The sequence below is a fragment of the Meles meles genome, chromosome 10 (assembly GCF_922984935.1).
Source record: "Meles meles chromosome 10, mMelMel3.1 paternal haplotype, whole genome shotgun sequence".
Taxonomy (NCBI): Eukaryota; Metazoa; Chordata; class Mammalia; order Carnivora; family Mustelidae; genus Meles; species Meles meles.
In genome coordinates this window covers 67,517,689-67,543,997 of record NC_060075.1, presented here as the reverse complement: position 1 = coordinate 67,543,997, position 26,309 = coordinate 67,517,689, and the positions used below count along the sequence as shown (strand labels likewise).

At 41.4% G+C, this 26,309-nt stretch overlaps 1 protein-coding gene across 1 annotated transcript in view; it reads right to left on the bottom strand.

Moving 5' to 3' along the window:
• The window catches only part of COL28A1 (collagen type XXVIII alpha 1 chain), a 159,873-nt gene that overhangs the window by 37,989 nt on the left and 95,575 nt on the right, over positions 1–26,309 (bottom strand). The window contains exons 26-27 of the mRNA XM_046020788.1: positions 21,014–21,082; positions 16,582–16,650 (exon numbers count right to left, since the gene is read on the bottom strand). Coding sequence (XP_045876744.1) covers positions 16,582–16,650; positions 21,014–21,082 — 138 coding nt within the window. The remainder of the gene's footprint in view (positions 1–16,581; positions 16,651–21,013; positions 21,083–26,309) is intronic.

The following is a 26,309-nucleotide window of genomic DNA, read 5'->3' as shown; positions in this document are numbered from 1 at the left end:
CATAATGTCCTGCAGGCTGATTCATGTGGCCGCATACGGCAGAATTTCCTTCTTCTGGGGAGACTGAAAAATGCTCTATTGTGTGCATATACCACATCTTCTCCATCCATTTGTGCCTCGATGGGCATTTACATCGTTCCCATATCTTGGCTACTGTGAATAGTGCCACAGTGAGCAGGGGAGTGCTGAGTGAAATAAGCTGGTCACTGCATGATTGCACAATATGAGCTGACCCAATGGTCCAAGTCACGCAGAGTAGAATGGTAGTTGCCAGGGGCGAGGACGAGGCTGAGAATGCGCTGTCCTTTGATGGACGTAAAAGTCTCAGTTATGCAAGATGAGTAAGTTCTAAAGATGGGCTGCACAACATAATGCCTACAGTTAACAATACCGTACCGTGCACACAGAAATTTGTTAAGTAGGTGGATCTCATGCTAAGTATTCTTACCACAATCAAAAATTAAAACAATAGCTGAAAATAATGAATTTTTTTTCAAAAAATGAAGGGCAAAGATATCCAAGTGTATTTTTATGTAAAATAAAGAAAATTACATTAATTTTAAAAAGATACAGTCTGCATTATTTTCTTTTTTAAAAAGTAACAAAGCCCCAACCTCCCACCCCTGACCCTTCAAAACCCTCAGGTTGTTTTTCAGAGTCCATAGTCTCTTATGGTTCACCTCCCCTCCCCAATGTCCATAGCCCCCTCCCCCTCTCCCAATCCCACCTCCCCCCAGCAACCCCCAGTTTGTTTTGTGAGATTAAGAGTCATTTATGGAGGGTTTTGAAGGGTCAGGGGTGGGAGGTTGGGGGAACAGGTGGTGGGTAATGGGGAGGGCACGTTTTGCATGGAGCACTGGGTGTTGTGCAAAAAGAATGAATACTGTTACGCTGAAAAAATAAAATGGAAAAAAAATAATAAAATAATACATCAAAAAAAAAAAAAGTAACAAAGCTTCTTGAATTTGCTACAGGGCCACTGGGAAACATATAAGAGAGGTACAAAGCTTCTATCCTTGGAGTGTCCAAGCAGAGTGTGAATGGCCAGATGCCCTCTAGAATGTTGTAGAATAGATTCTTGTTTGAGATGGGGGAGGAGTCAGTAGAAGCCTCTTCTACTTTAAAAAATCACAGGCATGCCTCTAGCACCTGCTTTCTCTTTGGCATCATGAATATTGCCCTGTTCACTACATCTTTCCCATCAGCATGCAATGTATGTACATACATACATACAATCTCTCCCATCTTTAAGAAAAACTTCCTTAGGACGCCTGAGTGGCACAGTCATTAAGTGTCCAACTCCTGGTTTCAGCTCAGGTCATCATCTCAGGGTCCTGAGATCCAGCCCCATGTGAGCAGAGTCTGCTTAGGTTTTTCTCTCTCTCTTCTTCTTCTCCTCCCCGCTCAAATAAATATTTATTTATTTTATTTGTCAGAGAGAGAAAGTGCACAAGCAGGAGGTGGGGCAGGCAGAGGGAGGGAGAGAAGCAGACACCCCACTGAACAGGGAGCCTGATGCCAGGACTCAATCCCGGGACCCTGAGATCATGAACTGAGCTGAAGGCAGATGCTTTACAGACTGAGCCACCTCAGTGCCCCTTCTCTCTCAAATAAATAAATAATTCTTTAAAAAGAAACTTCCTTAATCACACATATCACTCTACTACTCCATCTCTAGGGACATTATTTTCAAAGTCTTGCTGATGTGCTCTGTCTTCCTTTACTCTTAACCATTGTCTCATTTTTATGTTTTTTATTTGAATTCAAACTACAGAAAAATTACAATAATAATACAAAGATATCCCATATTCCCTTCACCCCAACTCATCAATTGTTAAGATTTTTTCCATGTTTTACTCTATGAGTACGGGGTGTGTGTGTGCACGCGTGCGTGTACGTACACATGGCTCTTGTCAAGGTTACTAATGACTTCCGTGTTGTCAAATCTAATGACCACTTTTCATCTCTCAAACAATCAGCAGCATTGAAACTAGATGATCATGTGCTCCTTGAGATACTTCCTCACTTGGCTTCCCGGACCCACTTCCTCTTGGTTCTCTGCCTACTACTTCTCAGTCTCCTTTGCTGTGTCCTCTTCATCATACAAACCGCCAAGGGCTCTTGGGCCCATGCCCACTCCTTGGATCTCTTTTCTTCTCTATCTCTTTACATTCACTCCCCACATGTTCCCATCCATGCTCAAGACTTCACTATCAATAGATTGTTAAACCAAATGTATATCACCTGTGTTGATGATCTCTCCTCTGAACTCTAGATTTCTATCCCCAGATAACTATCTAACAGCTCCACTAAAGATTCAGCTTCACATGTTCAAATTTAAATTTTAGATTATGTGAATTGATTTTCTCCATACTTAGTCATCCCCATTTTCTTATCGTCTCTCCCAACTCAGAAAATGGCAAGCCTATTGTTTCAGTGGCTCAGGTCAAAAATCTTAGTCATCCTTGACCCCTTTATCTTATACCCTACAACCAGGCAAGAATCCAAGCACCCCTTCCCATTTCTACCATTACCATGTTCGGCTGAACCATCACCATCCCTCACGTGCATTTTGGCGATATCTTCCTATCTCAATTCTTTGTCTTTGTACCCCCACAGTCTACTTGCCACATGCTGCTGGAAACATCCTTTTAAAACATGACTTATATCAGGTTGCTCCGCTATGCAAATATAATCTTGTTCATGACCCACCGTAGTGTGGTCATTCTGTCACTGATGCTCATTGAGTGTGCCAGGCCTGGATTCTTATTACAAATCCCTAATTAAGAATGCCCAACTCCTCCTACCCACTGCCTAAGCTTCTATCCCACTTATTTTTTTAACACTTATTTATTTATTTTAGAGAGTGCGCAAGCAGGGTGAGGGAGAGTGGGAGAGAATCATCAAGCAGTTGTCCACTGAGCATGATGCCCAAAGGGGGGCTTGATCCCAGGAACCGAGATCGTGACCCAAGCCAAAATCAAGAGTTGGTCATTTAACCGACTAAGCCACTCAGGTGCTTCCTACTCCACTTTTAAACATGGAGAATGAAATGTCATGGGCTAGGAATGCAGAGTGAAGAAGGACAAAGGACATGGCCCCAAAAAAGTGTTCTTGACAAAATAAGCAAAAACAGGTGGTAAAGAGATTCCCCCAGTGGGAGACATATTGCCCTGAGCCCTCTGTTCCTTTCATTCATACTTTAGAATCTACTACCAATACAGCTGGATAATCTGGAGAACTGTTTGTTTTCCACATTGGCTGACATTACTATGTTTTACTTCCAGGGATGCCTGGGACCTGGCTGGCTCAGTCAGTTAAGTGACTGCCTTTGGCTCAGGTCAGGATCCTGGAATCGAGTCCCCATTGGGCTCCTTGCTCAGTGGGGAGCCCGCTTCTCCCTCTACCTCTGCCTGCCACTCTGCCTACTTGTGCTCTCTCTCTCTGACAAATAAAATAAAATCTAAAAAAAAAAAAAAAAAAAGATTTATTTCCAGTGTATGATATCATCAACAAAGTAAATAGAGTTAACCCTGAGGATATTTTGCTGTTTCTTGTCAAGTCTGGTTGCAATGCCTTTATCTCATACAATGAGAAGTGGTAAATTATAAATACATTTATTCTATGGCTCAGAAGGAATGAGCTCTTTTTGGTGTGTAAGGGAAGGCTTCTGGGAGAAGTGCTACCTAATATGAACCTTGAAATGGGAATAAGAATGAGCCTCTTTCCCTGATGGTTAGTAATGTCCAGCACCTTTTCCTCTACCCGCTAGCTGTTGATATATGTTCTTTGGGAAAATGTCCATTCAGGACTTTTGCTTATTGTTTAATTCCATTATTTGTTTTTTTCTTTGCTATTGAATTGTATAAATTCTTTCTATATTTATGATATTAACCACTTATCAAAGGTATGGTTTGCAATTTTTTTTAGTTCTGTAGTATGTCCTTGCATCTTGTTGATCATTTCTTTACCTCTGAAAATCAATACATTTTCAGAGTTATTTATTATTGTTTAGTCAATGGCAATTTTTTTTACTCAGTTCTTAATTTTAATTCCAATATAGTTAACATACAGTGTTCTATTAGTTTCAGGTATACAATATAAGGATTCAGCAATTCTATACATTACTCAGTGCTTATCAGGGAAATGCGAATAAAACCACAATAAGATATCACCTCACATTGGTTAGAAAGCTATCATCAAAAAGACAAGTGATAACAAATCCTGGCAAGAAACTAGAGCAAAGGGACACCTCATCCATTGTCGGTAGGATTGCAGACTGGTACAGCCACTGTGAAAACCAGTATGGAGTTTCCTTTAAAAATTAAAAAATACAATTACATGATCCAGAAATTCCACTTCTAGGAACATATTCGTAGAACACAAAATGTCAAAGAGATATCTGCACTCCATGTTTATGGAGGCATTATTTTTAACAGGCAAGACAGAAAACCTGAATGCCCACCAACTGATAAATGAATAAGGAAGTTGTGTTATGTTCATGGGAATATTAATCAGCCATAAAAAGGAAATCCTGCCATTTGTGACAACAGTGATGGACTTGGAGGGCACTGTGCTAAGTGAAAAATTCAGAAAGAGAAAAACAAATACTGTGGGTTTTTTTTTTTTTTTTTTCATTTTATATGGAACCTTCAAAAAAAATAGAAGAAAAAAACTCATGGAAAAAGAAAGCAGATTTGTGGTTACCAGAGGCAAGGAGTAAAGGTAGGGAGAGTGAATAAATGTGGTCAAAAGGTATAAAGATCCAGCTGTAAGAGAAATAAGAATTAGGGATAAAATGTACAACATTATCACAGTTAATACTACTTTGTGATATATCTGAAAGGTGTTAAGAGAGTAAATCCTTAGCATTCTCATCACAAGGGAAAATCTTTTATGTCTTTTTCATTTACTTTGAATTTTTTATCTATATGAGATACGGATTTTAACTACGGTAATTGCGGTAATCATGTATGTAGGTAAAGTCATTATGCTGTATACTTTCAACATTAATAAAAAAAAAAAAGCATGAGCTTCTTTAAGTAGGGAGTGAAAGGGATCTCTCCAGGAAGAGAGAGAGCATACACAGAAGCACCTGGGCCAGGGTACACAGGAACTGAAAGACTTTCAGAACTGAGGGGTTGAGAAGACTTAAGATTGGATGCCCAGATTATATAGTCTTGCTAACTTATTATTACTTAGTCTTTCTAACTTTTGAAGCTATGTCTTTGGGTATACAATAAAAACTCTTTAGATTTATTTTCTTGATATATAATTATGCGAAGGTTTTTAAAATTATAGAACGGGGGTGCCTGGGTGGCTCAGTTGGTTAAATGTCTGCCTTCAGTTCAGGTCATGATCCCAGGGTCCTGGGATGGAGCCCTGCATGTGGCTCCCTGCTCAGTGGACAGTCTGCTTCTCTCTCTCTCTCTGCCCTTCCCCGTGCTTGTGCGTGCACTTGCTCTCTCTCTCTTTTTTGACCTCAAATAAAATCTTTTAAAATAGTAAAATTATAGAATCTTGATAGAAATTCTTTATAGTAAAATTATATATATAGTAAAATAGTATATATATAGTAAAATTATAGAATCTTTATAGAAAAAATTATAGATCTTTACTATGGATGAACGTTTTGTTTATTAAGAAATATATTCTAGAATGTTTTCTAATAGCCAATAGAAGACAGAACCCTCTTTTACTGGAATTTGGCAGGGAAGTCAGGTAACAAGTGGGATTTCTGTCACATCCATGACCTAAACCTCATAATTTCACCACTCAAGTTTTCAGCAGATGGTTATCATAGACTGAGGAGAAAGAAAAAAAGGGAAGGGAGAAAGTCAAAGGCAAAAATTCCACCTTTGTTTTCTCCAGAAGTGTAATGAAAACACGTCTCTAGGGTTAAGATTCCTTATATTTGCACACAGTCCAGATATAAAATACAGTTCAGCTTGGTTCAGTAGCTTAAACTCAGTTGGTAGACGTGCAGCCTGATTTACGTGTGTGGCATCAATTGTGCCAGAATGTTTCTTGTCACATGTTTCTGCTTTCAGATACAGGCAACTAGATATAAATCCTTTCCAAGGAAGTTAAATTTATGTGAACTAGATTATAAAACTCAGATTTTCAAATATCATTTGTAATTGCCTGGATTCCTAAATAGCCTCCCTAGTTCAGTCTTGGTCCTCAGACAGTCTATTCTCAGCCTACCAGTCACAGTCATTCTTTTACAAAATAAGTCAGACCAAATCACAGTGTTGGCTGGAACCCAGAAACAACTCCCCACAAGACTCTGAATAAAAGTCAAAGTCTTGGGGCACCTGGGTGGCTCAGTGGGTTAAAGTCTCTGCCTTCAGCTCAGGTCATGATCCTAGGGTCCTGGGATCGAGCCCCACATCGGGCTCTCTGTTCGGCAGGGAGCCTGCTTCCTCCTCTCTCTCTCTCTGCCTGCCTCTCTGCCTACTTGTGATCTCTCTCTGTCAAAATAAGTAAACAAATAAAGTATTAAAAAAAAAAGCCAAAGTCTTTACAAGGGCCTACCTGGCTAGATATGAATTGGCCCCACTCCAGCCCTCCTGTTGTTACCTTCCTGACCTCACCTCTAGCCACACAGGTCCTTTCACTCTTCTTTTGAACCTGCCTGGCACCTTCCCACAAGACCAGGGCCTTTGCACAAGCTTTTCTCTTTGCTTGGGATGCTCTTTCCTCAGAAATCCTCAAGAGCCTCTCCCTCACCTCCTTCAGATCTTTGTTCAAATGTTACCTTCATCCCACTTAAAACTTCATCACATCCCACTTACCCTGCTCTCCTTTTCTTTGCCATGTCAGTTTCATCTTCAAACATACTATATAACTTATTTATTGTATTTATTGGCAATAGAATGCAATTTCCATGAGCCAAGAATCTTTGTCTCTTTTGCTCATGATATACCCCAACCACCTAAAACAGAGTCTGGCATATTTAGATATGCTTAATAGATTTTTATTGAATGAACTGCGAAAATAAAATTTTGTATAACTAGCTAGGACTAAATATTGGAGTTAATATCCTTAAGTTTGAGCAGAAAGAACATCTGATTTTAAAACTTAGATGCAAAATAAAATTTGAAGAACATGTTAGTGTTACTCATCTCACAATCCTGGCAGAGAGTGTGTGTGCACTATTATTTAAGCATATGTGTAGTATATATTTTCTGTGGAGCGGGAAAACACAGCAAACGTGTTGACTTCACAAAATTACCTCAGCAAGGTATTTTAAGAGGAAAGGCCAGACTGAGGTCTCTGGAAGATTTCTTTCTAAAATTGGCATAATAATCACAGCGGGAACTACTGACTCATCAGATTTCACTTTTCAAAACCGACAGACACCAACTGGAGAATTTTCAGAAGGCCAGTATTCTAATAACTTAAAAATCTATTTTCTTCTTTGCAATGTAAGAGCTACTATTTAAAGGCATAATTGCATATGCCCAATAAATAGTTTTCCAAAAAAGCTCACTGTCCTTATATTGATTAATAGGAATTGATAATGAATGTATTAGTATTCTTGAAATGTCATCTCTGTGACTATGAGCTCATAGGAAAATCTGTCCATTTTCAAGGCTAAAACTTGCTGGTAAAAATTATTTCCTGGTAAAGTTGTGAAAATGTAACAACTGGATAGCACTGGGTCCCTTGTTTATTTCTGACTTGATTATTATCTTAAGAGGATCATGGGAGGGGTGCCTGGGTGGCTCAGTGGGTTAAGGCCTCTGCCTTCAGCTCAGATCATGATCCCAGGGTCCCGGGATTGAGCCACGCATCAGGCTCTCTGCTCAGCAGGGACCCTGCTTCCCCCTCTCTCTGCCTGCCTCTCTGCCTACTTGTGATCTCTGTCTGTCAAATAAATAAATAAAATCTTAAAAAAAAAAAAGAGGACCATGGGAAATGTAATGATATTGCCAAGATTGTGTGGTCTGGTGACAGGTAATGATGAATTAAATTTCCTCCTCTTTACCTCCTTAATGTATTAGTCAGAGTCTTTAAAGTAGAACCTAGATCAGATCAATCAAGACTTACTGAATATATACTCTGATTACCCACTAGGCAGAACCTACTGAGCATACAGAAAAACCACCAGATACAACACCTCAGCTTCCTTTGTATCAAACGAGTACTTTTTACTTTGATAGCATTCCCTGTGATCCTGCTGTACTGTAGTAATAGATAATCTGGTCACAAAGATGTATTTTCAAGAAAGCCAAATACAGAATTTCAAGTAAACTTCTGTTAGGGCAATCAAGTATACCAACCTGTAAGTATAAGGTACTCTCACTGTTAAACACTAGGATTTTAAAAAGAATTTGTCATTTCACAAGTTTAGAGTTCTCTTAATAATGGAATTTAGTAATTGTTTATTGAATTAAAATATATATAAATGAGTCACTTTGTGGGTCAACAGTATGATTACAGGTGGAACTTTACCGTCATCCACCATATAACCTTCATACGTCCATTCAACTATTTATTACTTTGTTCATTCATTAAACAAATATTTACTAAGTGCCTCCTATATGCCAGACACTCTGCTAGATGCTGGGAAATTAGACACAGATGAAAGAAACAAAGTCCCTGCTCTCAAAAAATAAATTTTTTTAACCAAAAGAAGACAGATAATAAACCAAAAAAAAAAACAAAAACCCACAAATATTTTCAGATAGTGATAGTGCTATGAAAACAATAAAAAGGGATAATGTTATAGAATGATTAATGATTAAGAATGGGAAGATGAGAGCTTCCCAGAAATGATTAAAAAAAAAAAACTAGTCCACAAAATTAAAAATTCTAACAAATTAAGATTAAGCAAGATACATAATGAAGAATCTACAACTAGATACATCGTAGTGAAACTGGATAACACCAAATAAAAAGAGAAAGCATTAGAAGTCACAGACACAGGGACAAATTATCATCAAAGGAATAGTTAGAATGACAGGTAACTTCTCAAGAGCAACAATGGGGACCAACTGATGGGAAAATCTTCCCTGCACTGAGAGGAAGTGCTGTGTACCTAGAATTCTATAGGCAGAAAAGTATCTTTTAAGAAAAGATTAAGGAAAAATAAATATAGATTTGGGGCACCTGGGGGGCTCAGTTGGTTAAGCGTCTGACTCTTGATATCGGCTCAGGTCCTGATCTCAGTGTTGTGGGATGGAGCCCTGTTTTGGGGTCTGAGCTCAGTATGGAGTCTGCTTGACATTCTCTCTCTCCCCCTACCTCTTGCCCCTCCCTACCACACCCTCTCTCTCAAATAAATAAATAAATCTTTAAATAAAGAAATCGATAAAGAAAGCAAGTTAGTTTCAGGCAAAAAGAATGGAGAGGTTGCTCTAGCGGCTCCTTAACCAAAGGAGATTCTGAAGAATCCACATCAGGCAGAAGGAGAGTGGTTTCAGTCTGAGAAGAAATAATGATAGGTTACAGGAGATGGAATTAGTGTTTGAAATTATTGTAGGAATCAGAAAAGTTAATAAGGGTATTTTCTAAGGTAAAAGTGAGTATTTTTCAAAAGCAAGTACTGAAAATGAGCGACAAAAATGAGTAGATTCCAAAAAAGTAAAGGGAGAATACAACAGTTAAAAATGAGTAAATCTTAAAAAGGGGAAGAGATTTTTAGAAAGGAACATAGATTCCCACCATTCTGATGTGAGCAGTTTTGAAGAATCGCTGATGGAAGAACTGCTCTTCAGATGAAATGAAGATTATTTGGGGCTGACTTTATTGCCTATCTGTTTGAGCCGCCAACTGTACTCTTGGCTTTGTTAGAACTTTTCCCGTCTTGAACAGGTAATCGCCTCATTTCCTGTTACATCTTATATTTAAAATGAGATAGTCCTATCTACACCTAGACAAGCAAAGTTGCTGATAATAAAAAGTCAGTATTTGTGAAGTCCTTTAGATGTTTATAAAACCATAAAGACAGTTTAACTTACATACCAGTTGGCCCTCACTGATTTGTCACAGAGATTTGCAGAAGGGAAGAGTACATCCTCCCACCCAATGAGCCAGCTGGGTGGGACTCCATCAGCCTCTGACTGTGTGCGGGGCAGCGTGGGTCATTAGAGCCTCCCAGGCAGCCACCCTGCCAGGTCAGAGCCTGCTGGAATTCCCAGTCGGAGGCCTGGCCACTGATCTCAGAAGTTCACTAAATCCAATCCCCGGCTTCTGACAGAACTGTTCTCAGGGGGAAAGAAATTCTTTGTAATCCCTCTCGCTTTTAAAAAATTTTAGATTATCAGAACAAGAAACCTCACCACCTCTGTCTTCCATCTTGAAGGGCCAACTTTTAATTTCAAGATGCAAATAAAAATTTTGAATGACATTTCTGAAAGTCTCCAACCAGTCATTTTTTTTAATTAATTTATTTTTTCAGCGTAACAGTATTCATTGTTTTTGCACAACACCCAGTGCTCCATGCAACACGTGCCCTCCCTATTACCCACCACCTGGTTCCCCCAACCTCCTACCCCCATCCCTTTAAAACCCCCAGTCCAACCAGTCATTTTCCTCCTTCGGACACCTACCCCGACTTGATTATTACACCTCACGCAATTACCTCAGAGAGGCCCATGAGGAGCCGGGGTGAGTGACATTGGATATGTTACTTAACATCTCTGTGCATAATACATGGAATATAATCTTTCTCCATAAAGATTTTATTTATTTGTTTGTTTGTTTATTTATCAGAGAGAGAGAGAAAGAGCACAAGCAGGGGGAGCAGAAGGCAGAGGGAGAGGCAGGCAGGCTTCCGGCGGAACATGACCCTCGGACCATGACCCTAGGATCATGACCTGAGCTGAATGAAGGCAGGTGCTTAACCAACTGAGCCACCCAAGCCTACTGCTCTTTCTGTAGTATTAACACTGTCACACACATAAGAGTTTGGAAGACTAAATGTCAATACCTCTTAACCTTTCTGCAGATATTTGCAACTTTGGTGTGTATTGAATCTACCCCTGACTTTTATTAGGTCTCATTTTTTTTCTCCTTAAGTCAATTTTCTTTCAACAGATCATTTCTATTTGGCCTTTGAGTGGAGGCAATTTTCTATGCAATAATAGGTCCACTCTAACCAAAAATCTAGTCAAATGGATTTTGGAAACACTTTCAAAGTGATTGGGTATAGGTAGGAGCCCCCCGGAGGCTGCCAGGTTGTGTGAGACTTCCACCACAGTACACTCACATTCTTTCAAGCTTTAGCCTTTCTGGTGAAGGGATCTCAGAAGGTGGAGAAAGTACTTGCTGCAGTTAATGGCTCTGGGAGTTCAGAGAACCACAGTTACTTTGATGCAGCCGAAACAAACAAAAAAACGTACCTAAGAAAGGACATTAACCCTAAACATGGAAGGAAGAATCTTACAAAGTTCTGGGTTGTACCCTAAATTTCTAATCAGAGAGCTTTGGAGGAAGAAGCCATTTCCTTTCTGGCTGTCCCCACGCTGGGTCCTGCAAGCTGGGCTAACTCAGCCACCACCATACCCAAGCTGAATTTCAGATGTTATTATATCCTGGATAATCACCAAAGGCTCCCACCCCTCCCTTATACTGCTGGCTCTTCTTTATTCCTCATATCAGCTCTCCATGCACCTCTGCCTCCCTCCTCTGATGGAACCATCTCTCCCAACTTTGGAACCACGGCTCTGCTACCAGCTTCCAGATGGCCCTTGTCCTCTCGCCTTGGCTTTGTCACAGACATGAATGAGCTTTCTCTGTTCCTTTCCTGGTCCCGAAAACCCCCAGCCTCCTCCAGCTCTGTGGCTGGTACTCAGTCTGTCTTCTCAAGACAAATTTCTAAATCATTCTTTGGTGCTCCTGAGGCTGCGTGAAATAAGTAAGACGATATCAAGGCTCTACGGTTTTCTTTGGAAGTTAGGATGAAAGGAATGATGAAGCTGAACCCAGTCTTTGGAAACCCGGGTAACAGTACCCCCACAGCTTCAGGACAGTGATGAAGCATTCTGGAAGTTGCCATGGAGACCACTCTTGTCTTCTGTTCACTTCTGGAAGCAGCAATATGCTTCAGAACAACAAATACTTTTAAAGTTGCCACCCTTCCTAGAAACATTAAATTATGTGTGGCATTAATGCCAGCTCTTCACCAGACCTCTGGTTCTTCTTCCTGGGCACACAGCTGGACGGCCTTTCCATGACGCTGGTTCCAGCCAGTCAGATGGAACAGAGGTAACATGTTGTCAATACCCGATCAAGACTTTGGAGAAGCAGGTGTGCCTCTTTTCATGCGCTCCCTGTCTGCCTTCTGGGTCTAAGTGGTAAAGGGGTCCAGCACAAGAAGGAAACATAAATGGAGGGTGAAATTCTCTGAAATTCTACATGAAGGAAAATTGCCCACCAAAAGGAACACCTACATTGTCCCGTTAAGTGAGCAAAAACCTCTACTGTTTTTGAGCCATTATTCATTTTGGGGTTTATTTAGTACTAAAGCCAGGCCTACACTAAGTCATGCAACCAGTATTTCATGTTCTTAGAGCATAAATCATTTGTATGCCAGGATGCTGGGCCATCATCCTGGAAAATACAAGAGGGACTAGTGGAAATGGACGGAAGCAGGAAGGAACAATAATGTGAATAATACAAACATTTACTGCATACAGAACCATGTGCCGAGCCCCGTGTTAAGGTGTTACACATACAGTCTCATTTAATTTCATTTCTTTCTCGTGACAACTTTAGGTAATAGTACTATTATTATCCCCATAACTCAGATATGAAAACTGAGGCCAGGTTATAGTACTCAGGAAGCCATGATTCAAATCTGTTGACTCCGTAGCTCCACTCTGGTTGTGTACTCCATACCGCGTATTGGGCACTTTGTACAATTCTATCTTCACAGTGTCTTGTCAAATAGTCTGTCTTATCTCCATTTTAAAGATGCAAAAGCTGAAGTTCAAGGCTTCAGCCAAGCTTACACAACTAGCAAGATTCAGTCCAAGGTCTGTGAGGCTCTAAAGCTCATTTTCTTTCCATCATGCCTTGAGATCACCATATAGAGGGGAGAGGTCATCCGGATTGAGTTTCCCTCCATTCCTGGGTTCCAGTCATTTTAGAGGTTAATCCTTTACTGTGACACCATGTGACCACTCTAATCATCACTATTTATCCACTTTGGAGATACTGGGATTTCTGCCAGATAACATTCACCAGATCCTCCCAGCATGTCACTGAGGCTACTTCTCACACTGGCGTGTCCTAAATAACCATTAGCCCATCCGCTTGCCCAGCCTGACTACAGGGAGAGTTCCTTTAGCCAGGGCTGGATTGGTCATGTTCAGGCCTAAATGTAGAACGGAAGCCAGAGGCATGGAAGCATGTTTTTTAAATAAATAAACAGTTTATGGGTAGGGAGTTATAGTAGAGCCCAATCCACAAATCTACCTCAGAAACCCCTGAAGTCAAGGAGCGCAACCAGGAATCTTATTTGTATAACCATCTTTTGATCCTCTGAGAAGATGCACCACAGCAATGTCAGGGCTGAGCAGGATACCAGACTGACTTCAACAAAGCTGGAGAGAGGGAAACCAGCCCACCCTCTCATTATATCATACCTGGCTCCTAGAAGGGCTCGTTGACAGAACAAGGAATCCCTTGAGACCCCAGCCCATTCTCCCTCCTGACTTCACATGGAGGATTCCCGGCAGATCTCTAGTCCATATTTAGCGGAATGGTCAATGTTCACAGTGGGACAGGATGGTGGCATCAAATCACCTCCTGGCCTATGCCATGAACCTGAAAGACCAAGGCCAAGGAGCCATAGTCCCATAGTCATCCATTTGATCAACAGACATCAGTAGTTGAAAGGAAGCACTGAAGTCCCTGAAGGAGCCAGAGCTTCTCTGTAGTGCAGAGCCTGTCGAGTGACAGTGGGGACTGCAGAGAAACTGCAGGAGACTGCCCTGGTGCCCAAGGAGAGTGGGCGCATCATGTCCTCTTGTTTCCCATGTATGGTCCCAGAGCTTCAGGAGAGGTGGGAAGAGAGGGTTCCCAGAAGGTCCCCCTCTTCTGCTTGGAGAATCAGGAGAATACATGGGGTCATGGGAAGAGCAGCACCCACATTCCTTGCAGTCATGCACACCCATTCCACAGATGGTAGACAGAGTGAGTCTTTTCTAATACCTGTCTGAGCATGTCATCCTTCCCTGACTTTCAGTTGCTCTTGGGATTCAGACTACACTCGTGATTTTGGCCTACTGTAAGCCCAATTTATTCTGTGTGCCTCCCCTCCATACTCTCTGAGCTCAGAGTAGGATTATCCTATAGTCTATAAATGCCATGACTAAATTCATGTCTCTTCATTCACCATTTTATATTGCATTTAGGCTATTTTCCTGACATAGACGGTGCTCAACCAGTATTGGCTGTTGGTTGGTTGGTCGGTTGATGAGTGACAGCCTGAAGACACAATATTTGAGCAGCAAAGTTAGGCAAGTGCTGGAACAAAGCACTTCTGTGATTGTAGCCCAAGCCCTTATTTTCCCCAGGGCTGGGACAGCATGAGAGACAGGGCATGGATCAGAACCCGGTGTTAAAGGTCAACAGCAACAAGGCCTTCCATCAGAGACTTAGCAACCGACATACCAATAGAAGTGTTTTACTAATTCAAATGGGTTTAGAAAGAGGTGGGAAATAGGTCAACAAATAGACATAAGAAATGACATTTCCCTCATCACTTAGACTTAAAATGACTCATAGGAACACCAACAACTAGACCTTTCAGTTCTCTCCCTTTTACAGCAGTGGTATGACCCAGGGTCAAGAAAATGAGGTGGCAGTCTTGAGTAAAATAGGTTGCCCTCTGACAAAATGCCAAGTGATCCAATATGTCTAGAGAGGTTTTATGAGACACCTTGGTCAGGGCTCCCTGCCAAGTAGGATCCGGGCACAGCCCTCAGTGGAAGAAAAGATGATCTCACTTCTGCTCGCCCTGGATATGTGACAGTTTTAATTTTGGCCCTCTCCCTGTCATGGTAGGCTTCACCCCAGAAGCTCCCTCAAGACAGACATTGAACATAGCATACCCTGGGGGCAGGGAGGATCATAAAAAGAGGATAAGTGGTAAGGAAGGAAGGGCAGCAGAGTCAGAGTTGGTGAGGATTAAGGGCACCCACGGTGCTGCTTGTGGAATAAGGAAGATTTCCCCCCGATAATAGAAAGGACAACGTGGCACTGGATTGAACAGTTATGATAAGGAACTACCAGCACGTGAGAGTTGAGCTAATGGTGAAAAGACCGGTGGCCAAGCACAGGTTCATTGCCTCCACAGACTCATGCAAAGGCATCTATAGAACGTTACCATCTTTTAACTGTAGAATTTTAAGACTAAGCATGAGAGTGATGTTGTTTACAAGGAAGCAGTTTTTTTGCTGTATTTTCCAGAGCTGGTGCATCAGCAACATGCTAACTGTCAGGCATTCCCTTGATCCTCAGCCCCACAGATGGGCAGCTGTTGTTCAGAAGACCAGCCGCGGAAGCCCTAGACTCTGTGTGGTAGAGGGAAAGATCTAACACAGATTCCGTGACTTTTGCTCTTGATTAAGCTCACTCTGTATGCAGGAACAGGTGATTTATTTTCAACACAGGATTTTTCACAATTATTATCTCAAGCTCCTACTGTCTCCTACTTCCTAAGACATTCTATTTGAAAAAGAACTGATTGTGAATGTTTCCACTTTTTAAGAGTCAATATCAATTATCTAGCAAATAAATTACTCCGTTTCAAAGCTTACGCATGGTAAAAAAAACAATAGAAGTTTATTTGGGAGAAAATAGAAGGAGAATGAACCAGTAAGAAATAAAAATTAAAAATCAATAAATCAACACAGGAAATGTAGAAGAGGATATTGTTTGAGGTTGCATAGGAGCCTCCAGATGCCATATTTTGTCTATAGAGATCTGGGCCACCCTGGCGGTCCCTTACTGCTGGATGGCCTTATGGCTGTTGAGACAGGAAGAGTGAGGAACCCAGGGAGCTGTGAATTCCAATGACACAGACACAGAGCCAGAGTTCTCACCCTGGATGTGCAGGAGAATCACCTGGGGGTTTTCACCCGTATGGAACACCCACAGTGTTCAAGCACTAGCGCTGGAGATTCAAATCCCATTTTTCTGGGTTAGGTCATCTGTATTATTCATAGTGCTCCCCAGGCGGTTCCGCTGCGAGCTAAGACTAGGAAGCCCTGAGCTAAGAATGGAAGATACCAGCCAGGAAGAGGAGAGATGGAGACAGAGACAGGGAGCGAACACACAGCTGGGCATATGTTCTCCACTCTGCTCAGAGACCAGCAAGGACGACAAACCCACTGTAAGCTCTAAATGTCTCACCAAGCAATTTAGGTAATGTCTCATGTTCGTGAAACGAATGCACTTAGAGCATTTTTACACTTCTGGATTGTGTCTCTAAGTACTGGAGGCAATTTTAACTGCTAAGCTCATATTAAATTCATTTCATAGTAGCCACGTTTGATATTATCCACACCCTCTTCTCTCATTTTCGTGAACTGAAACGTAACTCAAGCGATCACATCTACTTACTTTAATTCCTTGAGATCCATAGCCAGGGGCACCAGGAGGGCCAGGCAAGCCTTTCTGCCCGATGTCTCCCTGTTGGGAGATGAAGAGAGATTGAAGAGAAGTATGAGAAGATTTAGGAAGAAACAATGTATTACTGCTCTTGGCTTCCTTCTTACTTTGGTCAGCTCAGGACCTACATCCACATGCCTCATGAAGCTATATCATCTTATATAAAACAGTGTTTTCCCCCCAATTTTAAGCCACAGAACCCTTGCAAAAATCTTATGCATAATCCAAATTCAAGTAAAAAGGCAAGGCCGAGCTGCTTGGCCTAAGCAGAAGCATTGGTCCAGTATCCTTGTCTCCTTGGGTTCCTCTAGCTGCCCTACCACCAACCCCGAGAACACTAGGGCCGTGAAGACCGCTCACACATGATTCCGCATAGCCTCTCCTGTGTTTCTCCATTTCCACATGGAGTGCTATTCCCTGAGGTTGCAGTTAAAGATTCAGTGGATAGGAAAATAGGTCAATGAAGCAAAAGTACCTCATTTCCCAGTATGTGTTTTCTACAACATCAGTGAACTCCATGCTTCTTGAGGAAAGACTTCTGTGGTCAAATGAGACTGGAAAGTGTTCTATACCATGTGTGTGCCTCTCCTTGGAGACCCCAAGTGCATACAGGCCTACCTTGTTTCCTGGTGCTTCCCTATTTGGCTCCCCACATACTGCCTTTTTACAGACTGAAGGTTTGTGGCCACGCTGTGTCAGGCAAGTCTAGCCGTGCTATTTTTCCAATAGCATTTGCTCACTTTCTGTCCCCTTGTCACATTTTGGTAATTCTCACAATATTTCAGACTTTTTCGTTGTTATTATATTGCTTATGGTGATCTCTGATCAGTGATCTTTGATGGTACTATTGTAATTGTTTTATGGCACCACGAACTGTACCCATTTAAGATATCTAAGTTAACGACAAATGTAGTACTGTTCTGATTGTTTCACCAGCTATTCCCATATGTTCCATTGTGTTCGCCTATCTCTCTCCTTCCCCTCAGGCCTCCCTACACCCTGAGACACAATAATACTGAAATAAGACCATTTAATAACCCTACAGTGTCCTCTAAGTGTTCAAGCGGAAGGAAGAGTCACACATCTCTCACTTTAAATTAAAAGCTAGAGGGGTGCCTGGGTGGCTCAGTGGGTTAAAGCCTCTGCCTTTGGCCCGGGCCATGATCTCAGGGTCCTGGGATCGAGCCCTGCATCAGGAATCTCTGCTCAGCAGGAAGCCTGCTTCCTCCTTTCTCTCTCTGCCTCCTTGTGATCCCTGTCTGTCAAATAAATAAATAAAAATCTTTTAAAAAATTAATTAATTAATTAAAAGTGATTAAGCTTAATGAGGAAGGCATGTCAAAAGCCAAGATAGGCCCAAAGGTAGGCCTCTTGCTCTGAACATTTAGCAAAATTGTGAATGCAAAGGAAAAGTTCTTGAAGGAAATGAAAAGTGTTCCTCCAGTGAGCTCATGAAGTTTGAGGAAGCAGAACAGACTCCCTGCTGACATGGAAATCGTTCTAGTGGTCTGGGCAGATCAAACCAGCCATAACTTCTCCTTAAGACAAAGCCTAATCCAGAGCAAGGCCCCCACTCTCTTAATTTTCTGGAGGATGGAGAGGTGAGGAAGCTGCAGAAGAAGGTTGGAAGCTAGCAGAGTTTCGTTAAGGAGGAAGGAAGTCCTCTCTGTAATGTGAAAGTACAAGGTGAACGGCAGGGGCTTCTGAAGCTGCAGCAAGGTGAACGGAAGGTCAAGCTCAGAGAGTAAGTGACGGCGACTGCGCTAAACAACAGACTTTCCGTGTAGATGAAATGGCCTTGGATTGGAAGAAGATGCCGTCTAGGACTTTGATAGCTAGGAAGAGGTCAGTGGCTGTCTTCAAAGCTTCGAAGGACAGGCTGACCATCTTGTTAGGGGCTGATGCAGCTGGTGACTTAAGTTGAAGCCTGTGCCCATTTACCATTTCATAAACCCCGGGGTCCTTAAAAAGTATGCTAGGTCTACTCTGTCTATGCTTATAAATGAACAACAAAGCCTGATGATAGCACATCTGTTTACAATATCGTTTGCTGAATATTTTAAGCCCACTGTGGAGACCTGCTGCTCAGAAGATTGCTTCCAAAATATCGACAGCGCATCTAGTCGCTCAAGAGTTCTTGGTGGAGGAGGACGATGAGATTAACGTTTCCATGGCTGCTAAGCCAGAATCCATTCTGCAGCCCGTGGATCAAGGAGTAAATCTGACTTTAAAGTTCTTACTTAAGAAATACATTTTGTAAGAAATGTGAAGATTCACTGAAAGGATAACAAAGGATTTAGAATTACATACACTTAGTTGATAAAGCAGTGGCAGGGTTTGGGAGAAACGACTCCAATTTTGAAAGAAGTTTTATTCTGGGTAAAATGCTGTCAAACGCATGCCACAAAGAAATCATTTGTGAAAGGAAAAGTCAAGCAAGGTGGCAAACTTCCTTGTGGTCTTATTTTCAGAAATTGCCGCAACCACCCCGACCTCCAACAACCACACTCTTCATCAGTGAGCAGCCATCAACATGGAGGCAAGACCCTCCATCGGCAAAAAGATGACAACTTGCTGAAAGCTCGGATGATGGTTAGCATTTTTAGCAATAAAGCATTTTTAATGAAGGTATAACCATTGGGGTTTTTTAAAGACATAATGCTATTGCACCCTTAATAGACTAAAATATAATGGTAACATAACTTTTATATGCACTGCGAAATCAAAAATTCATTGGACTCTCTTTATTATGGTAGTTTTGACCTTAACCTACAATGTCTCCAAGTATGCCCACAGAAATATATTAAAGCCTCTAAGAAGTCCCACAATAGAGAGATTAGCTTAACTTTTTTTATTTGAGAAGTTTGCTAATTAACATTTGATGGAACAAGCTTTGAGAAATGCTGGATTCGTAGATGTTACTATATAAGTGAGCCTTTTTTTTCTTTCCACTACAGAAAAAAACTTTATTTTTTTCTAATTGTGAGAGGAACACCTGGTCATTGGAAAAAAAATTAAAAACAGAAATAAAGAGGACAACAACAAAGAAAAAATAGACCCTTCTTTCCACCACCCAGTGATAGCAACTACGAACATCTTGGGAGCATCTTTATCCATGTAAAGTGATCCAGAAAGTCAGGAATAAAAAGAAACCAACTGCCAAAATGAAGTTGGTGGGAAAAAAAGGTAAACTAAGAATATTGGTAATTCTGGGATCCTCAGCAAAATCTTTGATTCATAAGGCCTTTGCCCTGTCCTCTCTGATGTGGGGCTGTAATTCACTTCTGTGCATTCTGGTCACGAACATTGGTATTTGAAATTTGAATTTGTAACGAGTGGCTCATTGACGTGTTTTCCCTATGAACATGCCTGATACCTGTTCATTTTAGTTTCTGAACAAATCAAAGATGTATTTGTTGAATGCGTGAATCAAGAGTTAACACAGCTCTTCGACATCTGCGCTATTCCCACGTTGAGCTGGGGGCTGTCCTGTGCACTCTAGGATGTTTAGCAGCATCCCTGGCCCCTTCCCACTAGATGCCAGCAGCACTCCTCCCCCTGCTGTGACACCCAGAAATGATTCCAGACATCGCCAAATGTCCCCCTCGGGCAAACCAGGGAGGACAAGGTCTCCCTCATTGAAAAACACTGGATTATGAGAAGGAAAGGATGAATAACCACCAGACTGGAGACAACAAAAGAAAGGGAAACAGAAAGGAGAGCAAAGGGAGCCTGAGGAAGTTTCTCTCACTTTCCATGGGGACAGTAAATCTAGACCCTGGCCCTGCAGCCCTGACAGAGTGGACTATGCGTAATTGACACAACAGGCAGATTAGCAGGCATTCTGTTAAAGGGCCGGCTGAGGCCCCTCTGACTAGAGGGAAAATGTCCTCCTTAATGATGGCACGATGTCTAAGAAACCTGGAAATATTTTGAGCGTTTTGCAACCACTTTTTTTTTTTTAAATATTTTATTTATTTATTTGACCGACAGAGATCACAAGTAAGTAGAGAGGCAGTCAGAGAGAGAGAGGAGGAAGCAGGCTCCCCGCTGAGCAGAGAGCCCGATGTGGGGCTCGATCCCAGGACCCTGGGACCGTGACCTGAGCCGAAGGCAGAGGCTTTAACCCACTGAGCCACCCAGGCGCCCCTGCAACCACTTTCTTAAGAGACACTTTCTAATTTCTTTTGGGGAAGTAAATGGCTTTACACACTCAAACAGTCTATTTTCCTGAAAGCTACGTAATATGAGAAAATAAGACTTCTCATCAGCACTCCAGAAAAAATAAGTCAACACTAAAATAAACATGTGCTATGAAGTTAATGTTCACTCGTTTGGCACAGATGGTACCTGAACTTCACGCAGAGCACACTTAAAGACTCACCTTTGGCCCTTGAGTTCCTATGCCCCGAGGCCCAGAGGGGCCTGGGGGGCCTCTGACACCAGGCTCTCCCTGAAAAGACACAATGAATGACAAGTTACTGATCTGAAACAAACAACAAGAAAAAAACCTTTATGTTGTATAGTTTATATAGAATGTTATATTTCATGTTAAAAATATTTTGTACAAACTTTCACATATAAAAATAAATTTTAAAACCCAAATCCTTGAATTTGACTAAGATATTGAGCCCTTTTCTCGCAGATCACTTTCCTCTACTTGACAAAGGGAGTGTTATTACCTTTTGTTTTCATTTCTTATTGCCACTTAAGTAACCTTCCAGCCAACTGATATGGGTCCATTTCAAAGCAATCAAGTTAGTTAACTTTTGACAACCTCAAAGGTACTTTTTCATAACTCCCTTCCCTGGAATTTGGAGAAGTGCCGCCAGAAAGAAGAGAGGAGAATAAAAAGAAACCATTGAAAGCTGTAACCCCATCCTGAACTAGTTGCTTTTAGTGTTTTATGCAACAAAAATTATGCTACTAGGGGTCAAGGATGAGCTTTGAGATATTTCTGCCCAAGAAGCAGTTGTGGTTACAGGATAAGTTCTATACAAGCTTTGCAGATTCCCTAAAGCCTTTTAGAACAGGCAACTAGCCCAGAAGAGTGGTGGGGCCTGATTAGGGTAGCTCAGGCCCTGTGGTTGGATCTGTGTGAGATATGAACCACAGGAAGAAGTATAGAAATTAAAATCTCTTCATTAGCCACCTTCTGGGTACCCAGCACTCTGACCCGCATGTTTGTACAGGTTACTGGATGTAATTCAGTACTCATGACAACCCCGTGTTACAGCGATGACAAACTCATCTAACGTTTCTGAACCTCAGTACATTCATCAGACATACACAAAATCACACTTAGGTTTCCTGAGGATGACAGGGAAGTAAGACAAAGAATATGAGTGTCTCGATCACAATGTCTAGAGACTGTGATAGAGACACACAATCTATTGTATCATGACCACATTATACACAATATACAAATCTATTGAACTATGTGTAAACACAGTTCAATAGATTTTACCCAGAACCATTCAATGTTTTACTAGAAATAATTGTCTTCTTTGCCTGGGTCCTGTGAAGCCCACCCCAGATAAAATGGCTCCCTCTTTTGTGCCATTGTGCCTATCTAGCTAAGGAGGCACTTGGGAAATATTAATGCCTCACCCCAGCTGTGTGTTGTTGTTGTTTTAAGGATTTATTTATTTGTTTTAGAGAAAGAAAGAGAGCAGGAGTGGGAGGGGCAGAGGGAAGAGAGAATCTCAAGCAGACTCCAGGCTGAGAACAGAACCCAATGTGGGGCTCGATCCCAGAACCCTAAGATCATGACCTAAGCTGAAACCAAGAGTCAGACACTCAATGGACTAAGCCACTCAGGCCCCCCACCCCAGCTGTTTTATTAAAGAGAAAACTAAAGTAAGTCTAAAGTTGCACAGCTATTGAAAAACAGAACTAGGAGGACGTGGAGAAGGAGGAACACTCACAAGTTGCTGGTACAGCCGCTTTGGAAAACAGTTTGGCAATTCCTTAAAAAGTTCAACATCGGGTGCCTGAGTGGCTCAGTGGGTTAAAGCCTCTGCCTTTGGCTCAGGTCATGATCCTAGGGTCCTGGGATCAAGGCCCCACATCGGGCTCTCTGCTCGGCAGGGAGCCTGCTTCCCCTCCTCTCTCTCTCTGCCTGCCTCTCTGCCTACTTGTGATCTCTGTCTGTCCAATAAATAAAAATCTTTAAAAAAAAAAGTTCAACATCGATTTACCGTATATGAGTAATTTCACTCCTGTACCCAAGGGTAATGAAAACATGTCCACACAAAGACTTACATATGAATGCTCTTAGCAGAATTATTCATAATAGCTAAAAACATATTTAGCTATTTAGAAACAACCTAAATGCCTATCAACTATAAAAGGTGATATATTCTGCAATAAAAAGGAATGGACCACAGCTGCAAGCTACAACATGCACGAACCTCAAAAACATTATTCTCAGTGGAAGAAGCCTGATCTATGAGACCACGTGTTTTATTCCATTTGTATGAAATGTCCAGAAAAGGCAAATCTATAGAAACAGAAAGTAAATCCATGATTGCCTGGGACGAGGAACAGGAACTAGGACAAAATTAACTGTAAATGGGCACAAGGCATTTTACTGGGGGGATGAAAATGTTCTAAAACTGATTTATAGTAAGGCCTACAACTTGCTAAATTTCCTTTAAGAATCATTGAAACATATACTTGGTGTGTGTGAGTTCTAGGATATATAAAATATGTCTCAACAAAATTATAAAGAAAAAAAAGAAGAAGAAGAAAGAAGCCAAAGCCAGCCAGGCTTTGAAGGTAATCTCCCAAGCTCTTTGCCTGAGGTCCTGTTTCATCCATGTTCTTTTAGGAGCTAAATAGCTTCTAGATTGCAACAGTGCAAAATCATGGATTATAAGAAATGACAAAATTGTTTATCTAGCACAACAGCCCATCCTCATTTAACTTTGCTTTCTACTTATAAATCCTAAAGAGAAAACAAGGCCTTAAAAGAAAGGAAAAGATGTAAACTTCATTGCCATCTTAATGCTTCTAATCTCTAATTTCATAGTTACCTATTTCCCTTGTGCCCGCAAGCCACTTTTATGATTCTGGTCACCTGTCTCCATCTCTTCTTCATAGTCTATAGCCGCTTTTGTGACCACAGGTACTAATTATCTCCCTAACACCTCTCTCCTTCTGATTCCCAACTTTGAGTGACCCCAAGTTTCTTCCAGCTGAAATGATCACTTATCATCAAGAGCTCCAAGTAGAGAACATGACGTGTCCTGTACATACATTTCTGTTGTCTCTCCTTTCTTGAGTCTCTTTACTCAAGATATGTAGCTTCAGAGGGAGCTTAAGTTCACTGGGGGAGAGTCTCCAGTTATCCCTGACAGATTCACACACTTGCTGCATTTTGATGCCCACTAGCCAAACAGAACGCAGGTAAACATAGTTCAATTGATTCTACCGAGAACCATTTGATGTTTTACCTAAAGAAATTTTTTGCCTGGTTACTGTGAACCCCACCTCAGATACAATGGCTCCCTCTTGTGTTGCTATTCACCTTGGGCCCTCACTGGTGAGGTTGGAAGCACAGGGCCCCAACCGGATATGGCGGATATGGCACAGTGGGGAGTCCACAACCCCACCTGGAAAGCCTTCTGCTAAGAAAATTAGGATCTGTATCCGAGCAAGTCTCTAAACCTGACAACCACAGGACGTAGAAACATGTCAATGTTGGGGACTGTTATCAAAGGAACGAGACTGAGACAAAGTGAAAGTTATACAAAGCCTTATTCTATGCCAAGCATTAGAAGTCAGACTGACCTCCCAGGGCCTCCTGTGAAGAGAGTGACCCCCTCCCGATCTCACAGGCTGGTTTTATAGGGCATAACTGCAGACCCAAAGTACATGACTTCTATTGTTAAGGCGTTTACTCCCGGAATCGATACCCGGAACCATACCAGGAACTACTGGGGCATTTATTCCCGGAATGAAGTCCGTGGATGTAAACAACAATATAGCTACCTAGGCAATATGGAGTTGCTCTGGCTAAGTAGGCCCTAATAGTTAAACAGGTTTTAACATTAAATTGGCCCTAACAGTCAACACCATAGGAATAGCATCGACAAGACCCTCAAGGACAAGGAGCTTATCCACATGGAAAGCACAAGGGAAAAACAAAGGATGACTAACTGTTGCTTAAAAGAGATTTAAGAAGCATCTCGATTGAATGCAACGTGTGGACATCATTTGGATCCCAATTCAGACAAACCAACTATAACAAATTTGTAAGACAAGCTGGTAAATCTGAACCCCGGATATTTGATGATACTAAGGAATTACTAATGTTTTTTAAGTTTGCTAATGGTATTGCAGTTATGTTTTTTTATTTTTATTTATTTTTTTAAAAAGATTTTATTTATTTATTTGACAGAGAGAGAGCACAAGTAAGCAGAGCAGCAGGCAGCGGTAGAAAGAGAAGCAGGCTCTCTGCTATGCAGGAAGCCTGATGTGGGGCTGGATCCCAGGACCCTGGGATCATGACCTGAGCCGAAGGCAACCACTTAACCAACTGAGCCACCAAGGCACCCCCGCGGTTATGTTTTTTTTTAAAAGAGCTTTTATATTTGAGAGATAAATGCTAGACCTTTATATGGGAGATGTCTGGGATTTGCTTTGGAGGAATGCAGTGGAAGAAGGGGAAGAGGATGGTAGAACAGGATTGACCACACACTGATATTAGCTCAAGTGTGACGGGCAAATGGGAGTTCATTTTACTAGCCTTTCTACTTCTACATACAGTTAATAGTCTTCATAATAAAATGTTTAGAACAGTATTTTTTTTAGATCCATGAATGATATCCAATAAAAACCTCACCAGTAAAGGTGAGGAAAGGCTGCTATGATGTTCACCATTAATAAGGAGAAGAATACAAGATTTTAGAGATAGAAAGATGGGCAAAGGATGAAAGCACACAGGTGGATTCAGTATCATTAGAATTTACATATCTTTCATGCATTCTTGGTTATGTCCCAAATGTTACATACCTTTTAAAAATTTAGAATATGGAGACAGGGTAGGAGATTTTTTTATTGAGTAATATTTCTCTTAAGAAAGAATTCAGCACTCTATGATTCATGATATTTTTCTTGTGAAGATTTTAGTTAAAACTTCGTTCTCTATTAGTATCAGTCATGCAAACACACATACAGACACACACACACACACACACACACAGACACACACGCAGCCCAGGTGGGAAGCAAGTGGGAAAAATAGTTGAACTAAGTTGCGAGTGAGTGTACTTTAAGCCAGCCTTGTCCACGTTTATTAGTGATATTCATTCTCTCTCTTACTCAGTTTCCCTGACTCTCATCATGTAGGAGTGTCTGAAGGCTGAGTGCAGACCTTGTGGACTCCTTACTGCCCTTTCTGTCCTTGAACCTTGGCCAATGAACTTTGATAGCATGTTTCTCACATCATCTATGATGCTACAGTGTTTCCCTCAAATAAGCTGTCCATCTTTATCCATATAATTGTTGACATATAGCTGTGTTTTATCTATCCAAATAATTTTTTATGATCTTTTGACCTAGGTAAATAGAATCTGATATATGCTTTAAAGACTTTAAATCAAGCCTTAGCTTAACATACTCTGCAGACGTTACAGTTGGTCTGTAACATGATTTAGGGTTGTCCCTGGGTGTTT